The sequence below is a fragment of the Pogoniulus pusillus genome, chromosome 37 (assembly GCF_015220805.1).
Source record: "Pogoniulus pusillus isolate bPogPus1 chromosome 37, bPogPus1.pri, whole genome shotgun sequence".
Classification (NCBI taxonomy): domain Eukaryota; kingdom Metazoa; phylum Chordata; class Aves; order Piciformes; family Lybiidae; genus Pogoniulus; species Pogoniulus pusillus.
The window spans coordinates 5,100,147-5,113,138 of NC_087300.1; the positions used below are offsets into that span (position 1 = coordinate 5,100,147).

General features: G+C 54.2%; 1 protein-coding gene across 1 annotated transcript in view; it reads right to left on the reverse strand.

Moving 5' to 3' along the window:
- Positions 1-3,835: 3,835 nt before the first annotated feature.
- EPHA10 (EPH receptor A10) overlaps positions 3,836-12,992 on the reverse strand; it is a 43,784-nt gene continuing 34,627 nt past the window's right edge. The window contains exons 11-17 of the mRNA XM_064172909.1: positions 11,343-11,528; positions 9,906-9,967; positions 9,580-9,783; positions 8,789-8,938; positions 8,384-8,577; positions 8,116-8,280; positions 3,836-7,593 (exon numbers count right to left, since the gene is read on the reverse strand). Coding sequence (XP_064028979.1) covers positions 7,479-7,593; positions 8,116-8,280; positions 8,384-8,577; positions 8,789-8,938; positions 9,580-9,783; positions 9,906-9,967; positions 11,343-11,528 — 1,076 coding nt within the window. The 3' untranslated portion in view covers positions 3,836-7,478. The remainder of the gene's footprint in view (positions 7,594-8,115; positions 8,281-8,383; positions 8,578-8,788; positions 8,939-9,579; positions 9,784-9,905; positions 9,968-11,342; positions 11,529-12,992) is intronic.

A 12,992-nucleotide genomic window follows, 5' to 3' on the forward strand; every position in this document is an offset into this window, starting at 1 on the left:
CCATCCCAGGTGTGTTTTGCTTCCAAATAACCATGAGCACAAAGCCAGAACAATGGGGGCAGGGGCAGGAAGGGGACACAGTCCCTGCCAGCCCCCAGGCTGCTGCTGTTTGGGGCTCTGCACGTGGCAGGTTGCTGGGATGCACAAAAGCAAGGCAGGAACGGCTCAGGCCCCCCGAGATGCAGCCACGGGGCAGAGCCTGTGCTGAGGTGGTGGCTCAGGGACCCGTCCGGACTCGCTGACTCAGTGCTGTTGCTCTGCTTTTGTTTGTGCCCCTTCAGCTGTGGCTGCTGCCCAGGAAGGCAGCCGCTGCGCGGAGCGATAACAGCATGGCTTTGTCTGACGCTGAAGGTGCTCGGCAGCCTCGGCAAGATAAAGAGGCCAAAGACATTTAGAACTGTGTAATTAAACAGCTCCTCTGCTGCCAGGCATCGCTTGCTGCTGGGCAGATGGCTCCACTGTCAGCAGCAAGGGTAAGGGCAAAGGCAGCTGTATGGGTGCTGCTGGCAGGCACCCAGCCCTATGTCAAGGCCACTCAGTCCCCATCCAAGGCCACCTGAACAGGGACATGCTGGAAACCTCAGCACTTGCTTCAGCCTGGCAGCCCTTGACCAGCCCTTGCTCTGCTACTGGCTCGGTGTCTGGTTCTGCCAGGCAAGTCCAGAACTGGCACCTCTGTCCTGGCTGGCATAACCTCCAGGCAGAAGGAGCAGGTCCCAGCAGCCTCATCTCTGCAGTGTGTGGCTGAAACAGAATCTGCAATCCCTGCCTTAATTAGAAGGGGTTTAAGTGGGCAATGCTGAACCAACACGAGGAGGAAGGCAGAGACAACACAAGGCAGGCAATCCACACGAGGCTGTCCCTCCATGCTACCCACCTGTCCCAGCCAAGCTGGGGTGTGCATGGCACCACTGGCAGCTGGGAGGGCAACTGGCCTTGATGGTGAAGCCCTGGTGGGTGGTGGGATGGGGCAGAAGGAGCTGTGGGGTTTGAGCAGTACCTCAGTGCATGCAGAGCTGTTCTGGAGCAGCGAGATGGTGGGAGATTAATCTGAGGAGGAACACTGCATCCGTCCCAGTGACACTTGGACTGGCAGAGCACTGATGATGGTGATAGATGGCTCTGGCTCTTCCTGGTAATTAGCAGCCGTTCACAGTTAAACGCTGCTCTTCTTCCAGAACCAGCCTCTCTTTAACATTCCCCAGGCATCCCTCTCCTCCTGCCTGTCTCCTTCCCGTGCAAGGAGGACAAGGGACACGCTCCAGCCAGGCTGCCACCATGCCACTGTCACAGGAGAGCTGGCTCCTCCTGGCCTCATTAGCCACCGTGGCAAAGCCGAGCACACAACCTGCCAAAGAGGCTGGGGGAAGGTGAGAGGCTTCATGTCTGAGGCTGCCAGGTGGGAGTGAGGGCCAAGAGGAGGCTCCCAGCAGTTCCTTTGCTCTCCCAAAACACAGACCCATGGGAGGCTGTGCCCAGCTGCCCTCCCAGCCAGTGTTGCCCTCGACAGCACTCCCTCCCGAGGCAGCATCTGCCAAGCACTGAGCCCTTCCCTGACTGGTCGCTGCTGCAGCTCCCATTTGTCAGCTCTAACAGCTTATCGATCCTCCTCTGTCACCAGCGCCACATCCTCCGTGACAGCATCCCCACCAGCGCAGGGAGACAGGGGTGCAGGGCTGGGGCTGAGGTCTCCAGGGCACAGGAGCTGGCACTGGCATTGCTCAGCCACAGGCCAGCCGTGCCCGGAGTGGCAGCAGCTGTGCTGTTCGCTGTGATTTCCCAGACACTTCCCAGGGCTGATTTTCTTCCTCAAAGACACTGAGTGTGTCAGGCTGCCCAGCACGTTGCTGCATGCACAAGACTCATGCACAGATGCAGACCAGGTTGTCATTTCCCCCCCACCTCACACTTCCAGGATCAGATTGATAAAGGTTTTCTCTGGTCTGTTGTGCAGCAAACATTTGCTGTCTGGTCAGAGGGTGGGAGGCAGAAGGAGCCTCAGTGTCAGCCCTGCAATCCATCACCCAACAGGGCAGCCCTGACTCATGAGCACTGAGGTGCCAGGACAAAGCTTCCAGCTCAGGCAGGGCGAGGAGAGGCTGATGCTGCTCAGCACAGCAGCCTGACCCAGTATCCAGAAAATCTGTTTCCATGGTAAGAAATGCAGGGGACTGGGACAGGCAAGGAACCCCAGCTCCCTGGGTGCAAAGTTCAAGCAGTCCCTTTCGTGCCATAAATTAAAGCCAGCTAATTACAGGGGTGCACAGCAATGAGTTGCTGTGCAATGACTTCCCTTATTTGTATTTTTTTTTTCCACACTCTTCACACAAGGCATTGAGTGAGGTGAGCTCAAACCTGCTGAGGAAGACAGATTCTGAAAGCCAGGATCAAGGCTTGGACCCTGGAGAAGAGCCAGAGCTGATGGATTCCATGCAGGTGACCGCAGTGCTGTAGCCTGTAGCCATGGCTATGGAGCCGTGGCTGTGCCTTCTCCTTGCTGCCCCTCTCTCACAGACCCTTCCTGGAGCACAGGGCAGCAGTGCCTCATCCATCTCCTCATCCTGCTCCACTCTCAGCTCAGTTATTAATGGCTCATTTATGTGGCACACTGCAGCCTTTGCCTGGCACATTCCCTGGGGAGATCCAGCCCTGCCCACGCACCCCTAGGCTGACCTTGCAGCCCTGAGGGAGGACGATGGCTGCAGCTGGAGACCTCCAGCATCACTGTTGCCCTCCAAGGTCTGTGCCTGGAGGTAACCAGCCCCTCGGCAGCACAGGGAGAAGTTGTTCCCCAGTCCCCAGCTAAGAACATGCCAGGAAGGTCACAGAAGAGAGGTCAAACCATCACCTGAGGAGCATAGGAGGCATGAGTGCAAATAACTGGGCACAAACCCATCTGCCTGGCTGTGAGTCGCCATCAAGCCCCGCTTCAGAGCACTGATGATTCCCTTAGAGTGCCAAGAGAGCCCTGGCCAGGCTCCTACTGAACACTGCCTGAATTAATTGATCGACAGAAGGCAAATAGGCTTCACCCATTTTAAGCACCCATTCAGTTGCTTTCCCCAGCAGCTGTCACTGCTGTCAGCAGCCCAAGCCAGGCTCTGGTGCCTGCTCTTTGGCATTAAGCAGCTTAAGAAAAAGTGAAGAATCCTGAAGCAGTGAGAGTGGCATCAAATCATTCCTACCTGGTTTTGTTTGTGCAGTGTTTGCATTTCCCCTGCTGGCCATACCCTGCTTCCATTTCCTCAATTAAACAATTAATTACATGCCTCAAGCACTGTAGCTCTGCAGTTTTCCCCTTGCTCAGCAGCAGTCCCACACTTCCACAGCCACACACGTGTCAGGCTGACAACAAGCTCCATGCTGTGAGCACTTCCAAGCTGGAGTTCAGGGAGGGATTCCTGCCTGCCCCACTACCATCAGGCCTGGCTGGCCAACCAATTGACCTTGCTGTCCACCAACCACACACACAGCACCAAGTATGGCACCCTTAAACAAAATCTCAGCCACAAGAAACCTCTGCAGCAGGAGCTAAAGCTCTCCTCCAACACACAAGTGAGATAATTGTGCATCATTTCCCACCTTGCTGTGACTAAAACCATTCCTCCCCCCACCCCTGCTACCTGTGCTAAAGCTGCACTTCACATGGGACCCTCTGAAATGACCTTGGGGCTGAAATAGGGTGGGATGATAGATTGGACTGGATGATCTTGGAGGTCTCTTCCAACCTAGTTGATTCTATGATCGACCAGGGCAGAATGAGGGCTTGGTTTTACTGTGGTATTTAAGAGATCTCAGTGTTGCAGCCTGGAAATACAGTTCAATAAATACAAAATTAACAAAAATGCCAATAGATCTTTATTACCATTTTGCCATCACTGTTGTTATTATCATCATTAATTATCCCAACCCAACTGTGATTCCCTGGAGATGTCTGACTGGAATTCAAACATGAAATGCACACAGTGTCCCTTATGATGTTATATTACATTTGGGGTTGGGTGGGGTTGGGTTTTTTTTTTTGAGCTTATAAAAATATAGATTGACTTCTCAAGTAAGTATTTACAGTATATAACACATGGTTAATGAATATCAAAAAGCATCTGGAGATGAACCAACTTGATTCCAGTTTTGATTCCGTGCCAGGGGTGCTGCAGGGCGCTGTGGTGGCAGAGCTGTATCAGGGGGGGCTGTGATCAGAGCTTCCCCACCAGGCTTCAGAACAGCTTCTACCCCACTGCTGCCTCAGGCTTTTGGTCATCCCTGGGGATGTCCTCCCTGTGCACCCCATAGGGTCTGATCCTGCAGGACACAGCAGCTGGAGCAGCTGCAGAGTCAGGGTCACAGCAGTAAAGATGCAGGAAGGCGCTTAGGGGAAGGAGCATAGCACCAGAGGATGGATAGGCAAAGACTGAAATGGTTTTGAGGCATTTCCCTTGGTCCAGCAGCTTCCAAACAGTGTTGCTAATTAATTTAATTAGAAGGCATTGAATACCTCCCCAAAGAGAGATGCTGAGATGATGCAAGTTAATTTTAAAATCATAACAACAATCTATAGCTTAATTTGCTCATTTTATTATCTTCAGAGTAGACGAGGAAAGAGCTCAATTAAAAGTGTTTATTGTTGCAACAAGCTCAGCTAGAAGGACTTCACTGGGGGCTTTTTCTTTGCTTTCCTGAAGGAGAGGCCAGGAATGTAAGCACCTCTTGTTTCTGCTGAACCTGCTGCACCCCAGAAAGATGGAGCAGATTCTAGTCCCTCACCACAGAGTGAGTCAGAAAAGTAATTAAACACAGGATTTCTTTTGGGAACAGTTCAGGGGGCTGAGAGAGACAGAAATTGCACCTTCATTTCTGATTGTGCTGGAGAATGCAGCACAAGAGCATAATCCAGTGGGGGCAAGACTAAAGAAATGATTGAAAGATGATCTCGAATTCACTGGGACAGCTCCAGCACTGAGCACATGCTTACAGAGCACACAGCACTGGAGACTGTGGGGCTGCTGCCTGGGCACAGCCCTGCAGCTGTGGGACTCCTGCCAACACAGCCACAACAGCTCCCCAAGGGATCCACAGACAGTTTGGCAAACAGAAGCTCTGTCACCAAGCCCTGGCTTTCCCCAGCCCTCCCTGAAAGCAGCTGCACCAAGCTGGAGCCAGCCCTCCCCAGCAGTGGCCTCCCTGCTGGAGATGCTGGCAGACAAGGCAAGGGCAGGGAGGTGGGAGAGAGGCTCTGGAATCAAGTTGGTCCAAATCCCTGCCTGCAGAACGATAATAAACTTTCTCTATAGATAAAATGTAAACATAAAGAGCATACAAATTGCACTTGATCCTCGGGATCTGGCATCTCTACCAAATGAAGGTTTTGATTCACCATTAATTACTCTTCTGGGTGTGGAGCAGCAGGATGGCAGCAGAGCAGGCAAGGGCCAAAGTAAAGACACAGTATTTCTGTTAAAAAACAACCCAAGTGACACAGGGGAACGTCTGAGCTGCAGAGGTGGCAGGACAGAGACTGTTTACCTCCAGAGAACCTCTGGAGTTCTGCCCAGCACTCACCTGCTGCTAGGACAGCCCCGTTTGCATCTGCAGACAACAGCACCTCTGGTCCAGCAGGACAAGCTCCTGCCTCAGCTCTGCTCATGCCTACCTGTGCTGCTTCACAACCACCCTCATGTTTGCTCCTGGGAGCTCAAATCCTGCACAGGGAATTGTGCTCTTGTCCCTACCAGCTTGCACCGTGGCAAGGCCAAGAGCATCAGGAGTGTGCAGTGCTCACTGCAGCACTGCCCAGGAACAGGGCATGGGGCAGAGAATGGATAGACCAGCAGTAGCTGGCAACTTCAGTGGTTGGTGAAGATCAGGCAGAGAGTTCTGATCTCTGACAAAATCAAGGTAAAATATGTAAAGAAGTGAAATCTTGTTAGTCTGGAGCACTCCTGGACCATCTGAGCCAGAAGAGCCTGAGGGCAGGTGAGAATGTAAGCACCACGACTAAGGCTTTGCCAGGCTGAAGCTGGATCCCTATGGTGCCAGGGCCCATGAGATAGCCACTGGCACCCACAGTTGTGCCACTCTGCTCGACCGTGAGTTGAGAGAGAAGGAAGACACTAAGGCAGAGCAAGGGACTGCCTTAGGGTCCTTGGTTCAGTGCTGGTTCAGATCCCATCCCCTGGAGCAGGCTGCCAGGAGGATCTGACTCGAGCAGGCTTCCAGCTGCAGCACAAACATCTCCCACAGCATCCATTGCCTTTGTAAATCTTTGCCTTTCATCATTAATAATTCACTTGCAATACTTACAGATGATAATAAAAGGCCTACAAAACTCTGAACAAGGCTGCAAAAACCCATTTAATTAAGTAACTTCAAGGGAAGTTCTATTATTAAGCAGATGCTATTCATGTCTTCCGTCAGGGATCAGGGCTGCGTCAGCGGGAGCTGCCGGCGGGCGAGGAGGGCAGCACCATGCTACTTCTGCAACCAAATAAAGTGCTGATGTGCCCTGGATTGCCTGGATGGCACAGCAAGTTTTCAGGGATGCCATGGATGCTATGCCCAGTTCTGCCCAAGCCCCAGCACCCACCTGGGGTCTATGGTCCCTTTAGCATAGCCCCTGCTACTACCTCAAGCACCCAGACCTGGGTGCATCCCACTGCAGAGGCTGCAGGGTGCATTGGCACTGCAGTCCTTGGGCATGGACCTCTGCCCAGCAGTGGGAAAGTGAGTGGGACAGCAGAGCAGGACACTCCTGCTGCCATTCCCTTCCCTGCCCAAGGGCTCCTGCTTGCTCTCTCCTAGCTATGGCTCTCTTCATCAAAGCTTTTCATTTCTCCCCCTGCAACTGTCCTGCCAAGAGAGCCTCAGAAACATTCAGCACCATTTACTCTGCACTTCAGTGGAGAATATTTGGTTTTGTTCACCACCAAGGCTCACTGAAGGAACCCTTGGAGTGGAAGGGACACGGCTGGAAGAAAATTTCCTTCAGCATAGCAGATGGGGAAAGTCACCTTCCAGAAGTTGGGTGCTGGGTGTGAGCTGTGCTCTGGTCTCTAAAAATAAAAGCAATAAAAGCTCCTCGTGGGGTTGCTAGAACATGTCAGCTTGTATAAAAATACCCATGGATCTCACCAGTAGGATGCAAGATAGAAAATGCTGTCAGCTCTGGATTACAACAGTGCACAAATGTCCATCCACCCTGCAACCCAGTTACCAGAGGGGATGGCAGCTCTGCATCTTACAAACCAGTGCTGGGAGAGCTGAGTCCACCTTGGCACACCGCTTGCCTCCAGGACCCCCGCCCCAGCACGGGGGACAGGAAGCTCTGCTCTCTTGCCACAGGGAGTGACTTGTTCAGCAGCAGCCCAGTGACTCCTGCAACCCACCTGAGACCAGCAGGCTTCAGAGATTTGGTCTGGTTTGAGGCTGGCTCCGTCCTCCACGAGAGCTGGGTCAGGGCGCTGCAGCTCCGCGGGGGCTGTTCACACCTGCACGCCTCGGCCGTGCATCTGGATCACCTGCGCCCGCAGGGTCTGGATGCCGCTCAGGAGGGTCTGCTGGTGCTCTGGCAGCGTGATCCCCAGGCTGAGCACATCTCTGCAAAACGTGTCAGCCGTCAGGAACAAGCCCCCGTGGTGAAGTCCCTGACACCAGCTGCTCCCAGCGAGGCCAGCGCAGGTTTCACACCATCAGGCTCCTGAGGAGCTGCTGGAGTAAGAAATCCCTAACCTGCTCCCCCTAGACAAGGCAGAACAGACCCTGGCAGGGCACCCATAGGTAATATGTGCCAGCTGCAGACCAAGCATGAGGCAGCTCCTGGCTCTGTATTCTGTGCTACACGTGAGGCTATCAGCTAATGGCACTTAATGGCCTCTGCTCTCTGGCAGGGACAGGCCACACCGCTCTGGTTAGAAACTGAAGTCACAAACTCCAGGTTTAAATCTGGGCTTCGAAAACCAGCAGCTGAGACACACAGCCCACTCCACACCAGCGAGCTGTCACTGCCTGCAGACATGACCTCTTGTCCAGTGATGTCTGACCATCACTGAAGAGCAGAGCTCACTCACACTGCACCCAGCAACACGAGATTATATAGAGACAGGAAACCAGTTCACTTACTGGGCTGTCATCCTGGCCACCGACTCCAGGTAGCAGTAGCCTGCAGCAGTAAAGTTGTCCTTGTACCTGCCCATTTCTATGGCTTCCAGCCACTCACCCACGGAGCTAAAGGATGGGAAGGCTGAGAAGGTTCGCTGGGTGAGGGGGATGGAGGTGCTGCGGGACCTGTCAACAGAACGGGGCAGTGAGCTGGCAGCAGGGCACTGCACGGCTGCGCTGGATCCAGCAGGGAGCAGGACGACAGGCAGTGAAGCCACAGGGCGGTCACCTGGTGCAGGTGGAGGTGGGACACTTCGGGGGCTCTGGGCTCTGCACCATCTTGCTCAGGATGTTGTGGATGTGCGAGAACTTGGGCCTCTGGCTGCGCTCCTTCTGCCAGCAGTCGAGCATGAGCTGGTGGAGGGGAGGCTGGCAGTTCACCGGGGCAGGCAGGCGGAACCCATCCTCCACAGCCTTCATCACCTGCAGCAGCAGAGGAGGGTAGAGGAGGGCAGAGGAGGTGAGGGGCCGGGGTCAGGTGCTGTGATGCTGATCACAGGCAAACCCCTGGGGCAAAACCCCTCCTCACAGCCCATCCGGGAGCAGCAGCAGCTGCTGCACACACCACGGAGCCACTCACACACCATCAGACGTGGCAACATCAGCATCTACCGTGCGGCCAGCGCAGACTCACGTCCTGGTTGGACATGTCCCAGTAGGGTCTCTCGCCGTAGGACATGACTTCCCACATGACGATGCCGAAGCTCCAGACGTCACTGGCTGGGCTGAAGTGGTGATACTGGATGGCTTCAGGGGCTGACCACAGCACCAAGCTCTTCCCACGCTGGATGGGCAGAAGAGGAGGAGAAGGGATGAGCTGGCACAAAGGGACGTGGCCAATGGATGCAATTCCCGGGCGGACGTTTGTTGTGCCCAGCCCAGCACTGCAGGGACAGACACTGAGTGAGCCACCTGCAGGTTTAGGGCTAAGAGAAAACTTTTGCCTCATTTTGCTCTAAAATGGCCAGGCAATGGCAGTACTACCTGAGAATGTGACCCTGAAATGGTAGGAGCAGAGGAGAATGCCTCTGAGCAGAGCTGAGGGCATTTTCTGCATTCATATTTAATGAAAACCAGCTCAGAGCTGTGCAAACAGCCCATGCACCCCAGCTTGCTCTCCTGTAATGAGCAGTCCCCATCCTGGCATCCACAGAGCTCTCTGGCTGCACCAGGGGAAGCAGGTGACAGACATCACTCATTGTAATTCACAGTGGGGAGACCTTGACCCCTGAGCTGCAGCCCCACAGCACCACAGTGGGAGCAGCCAGGGCTCCTGCTGGGCTCTCCAACCCCCACCCTCAGCTGGCTGCTCCTTACCAGCAGCACACCGGTGCCAGAACAGCTCTGCCCCATTGCTCTGTGGCCGTTCTGCCAGCACTTTGCTTTTGAGGGATGCTGACAACAGAATTTGGAAGTGCAGCTTACCATGGTGGAGAAGATGGTCTCCATCTTATCTTCTTGTGGCTGTCTGAAACCAGTTATTTTGCACACCAAGCTGCTGTTCACCAGGACTTTGTGGGCAGCAAGGCTCTTATGTATGTAACCCATCTCTGCCAGGTATTTCATGCCAGAGGCGATCCCCTGCAACATGCAGATGAGCTGGGTGGCTGTGAACTGTCCCTCGTGTTTCTGTTAACAAAAACGAAGAGGGAAAAGCCAAAGGTGAGCAATGCCCAATTCAAGTGGTTACGGGCATCAGGGGCTGAGGGAGTGGCAGAGCCCCACAGCTACCACCAGCTGCCAGCACTCACCCTGAGGAACGAGTCCAGCACACCATTCCCCATGTACTCCATCACTATCATCATGGTGCTCCCTGCATGGACAGACAAGGAGCACAGCATGAGTCCTGCCCATGTCTCGGGTAGTGCCAGCACAGGTGTCAGAAATCCAGTGCCACACTCCAGCATGGTTGGCTCAGGTGAGAATTTCAGCTTTGGGCATTTTGCAACCAGCACTGAGTCTGAGGCTTTCCTGTGGTGCCCAGCTGGGTATCCAGTGGATCCCAATACCAGATGCTCCTTTTGTCAGCACACAGAACCACATCTCTTAGTGAAAGCAAGAGCAACTAGCTCAGCCCCTGACCCAGGACAGAAGCACCTCCTTAGCTAACAAAACGCAGGTTAAGATCAGCACCGGCACTCCCCTGCTGCTGGGTTTGCAGGAGGATCCATTTAACTCCAGCATCCGCAGCCTAGTTCAGCACACACACTCCCATGGGAGCCAGAAGCAGAGTCATCTGTTCCTCTGACAAGAGCCTCACTTCAGTTTGCTTTTATGAAGAGTGCAGAGCTCTGCTGCTAAGCCAGTGCTGCTACCTGGATTTATTCCTCTAGCTGCAAGCGTTTTATTAATCACCAGAACATTAATACAGCCAACGCAGGAGGAAACAGCTCATCTCCAGAGAGCAACAGCATGGCACCTCCAGCACCAGGGCACTGCTCCAAAGCAGCAGCCCAAAGCTGCACAGGAGCCTTTCTCCAGCATGCATGGCTCAGGCTGCCACACAGACAAGACCTGCCTCCCCTGCCTCTGGTGATGATGAACCCCTGCACTACTGGTGATGATCATAGAGTCATAGGATCAACCAGGTTGGAAAAGACCTCCAAGCTCAGCCAGTCCAACCTAGCACCCAGCCCTGGCCAGTCAACTAGACCATGGCACTAAGTGCCCCAGACAGGCTTTTCTTGAACTCCTCCAGGGACAGAGACTCCACCACCTCCCTGGGTAGCCCATTCCAATGCCAATCACTCTCTGCCAACAACTTCCTCCTAACATCCAGCCTAGACCTGTCCTGGCACAACTTGAGACTGTCCCCTTGTTCTGTTGCTGGTTGCTTGGCAGAAGAGCCCAACCCCACCTGGCTACAGCCTCCCTTCAGGTAGCTGCAGACAGCAATGAGCTCTGCCCTGAGCCTCCTCTTCTGCAGGCTGCACCCCCCCAGCTCCCTCAGCCTCTCCTCTCAGGGCTGTGCTCCAGGACCCTCCCCAGCCTTGCTGCCCTTCTCTGGACACGCTCCAGTATCTCAACAACTCTCTTGAATTGAGGAGGCCAGAACTGGACACAGCACTGGTGATGATGAACTCCCCCACCTCGGGTGATGATGAACAACCTCACCTCAGGTGATGATGAACCCCTCACATCTGGTAATGATGAACCCCCTCACCTCGGGTGATGATGAACCCCCTCACCTCGGGTGATGACCCCCTCCAGGCGGATGACGTTGGAGTGGTCGAACTGGCCCATGGTGCTGGCCTCAGCCAGGAACAAGCGCTGCTGCTTCTCCGAGCAGCCTGCCCGCAGGGTCTGGATGGCCACGGGCAGCTCACGCTTGCTGGGCAGCTTCAGGCAGCCTCGGCAGATCTCCCCGAACTCCCCTGCAGCAGCAGAGAAAGGAATCACCCAGCAGCCACAGCCACGCCTGGACGGTCCTCCCAGCTCCCCTCCAGGGGATACCTGCTTTGCTCTGGGGCCAGGAGGTGCATTCCTGCAGCACCACTGCTGTGTCCTGCTGGAGTATTGCAAGGTTTTCCCATCGGGAAGCAGAGGATTTGTCAATCCATGACCTCAGCCCTGCACAGCTGCAGGTTGCCCCCGCAGAGCGTTCTCCCACCTTCCCCCACCTCTGCTGTGCACAGCCCTTGGCACAAGTTTAGCACCAGCATGTGGCTCTAAAAACTCATGACAACACAACAGAATCTCTTCCCTCTCTCTCTGCACCTCTCAGCTGATCTCCCCACGCTCTGCTCAAGTGCACATCGTGCTTTTTGCCACGACCACAGCAGCCCCCAGCCACTGCATTTGGGCTCACTGGGTCTGGCCCATCCTGTTCCCAGCTTCAGCTCTGCTCTCCCAGGACAGAGCTCAGCAAAGCCGGGAGGGTCCTGCCCTGTACAGCCTCAGGCTTCACAACAACAGCTACCAAATTCCAAACATAAAAGGCCAATATTGGCTTTACAGCAAAAAATGTGTAGCTCTGAAGAGCTTTATTGATTTGAGCAGCAAGGTGCTTGTTAGGTCAGCAGCAAGACAAACACCCTCCCAAATTTCTTAAATGCATTCCTGACCAGTTTGTTTTGATTTCTCAAACACCAATTTCCTTCTCAGAGGTTTGTGGGGTTAGTCTCAGCTGCTCCACTCAGCAGCTACAAAGATAACCTCTTCTTCTCCTCAGTGTCCTCTTTCCTTCACCACTCTCCTTAAAGCTGGGGGCAAGCCCTTCCCCCTTCCACCACCTCTTCTTTTTCTGCAGCTGAATTTATCTTTAGGAAAAGGAATGACAAGGAATAATCGTGTTCCCCCTGTCCTGGTGCACATTAGCAATTCAGGCTCCAGGGCCCAGTGAGGGGATTTTAATTTGCTTTTAAGTTTTAGGCAGTGAAGTCGATGAAAATCAATAAATCATTAAGTTCACATACTTATAAATAGTTTGGATGCTGCTGCCAAGCTGCCCAGTTGCAGATAATTGCTGATGCTTCCTGGCCCACACCTCATGCCTGGGCTCTTCCTAGTGTCTCAGACAAAAAAATGGGAAGGCAAAACTGAGCTCCTGAATGCAACCCACAGCAGCCTCACTCCCACCTCCCCCTGAACATGTGGGCCCTCCAGATGACAGCAAAAGCAGAGGCCTGCAGTGCTGACAGGGCCAGAGAAGCAGTGCCCATGGCACTATGGCTTTGGCAGGACCACAGCTGTGATGCTGTGGCACTGCCATGGCCCCATGTGCCGGGGCAAGAGAGGAGTGCTCCAGCTGGGCACACGTATGACCAGTGGCACAGCCACTGCCCCACAGCATGGCACAGCCACAAAGGGGCCAGCAAGGAGGGGACTTGGCCAGAGAG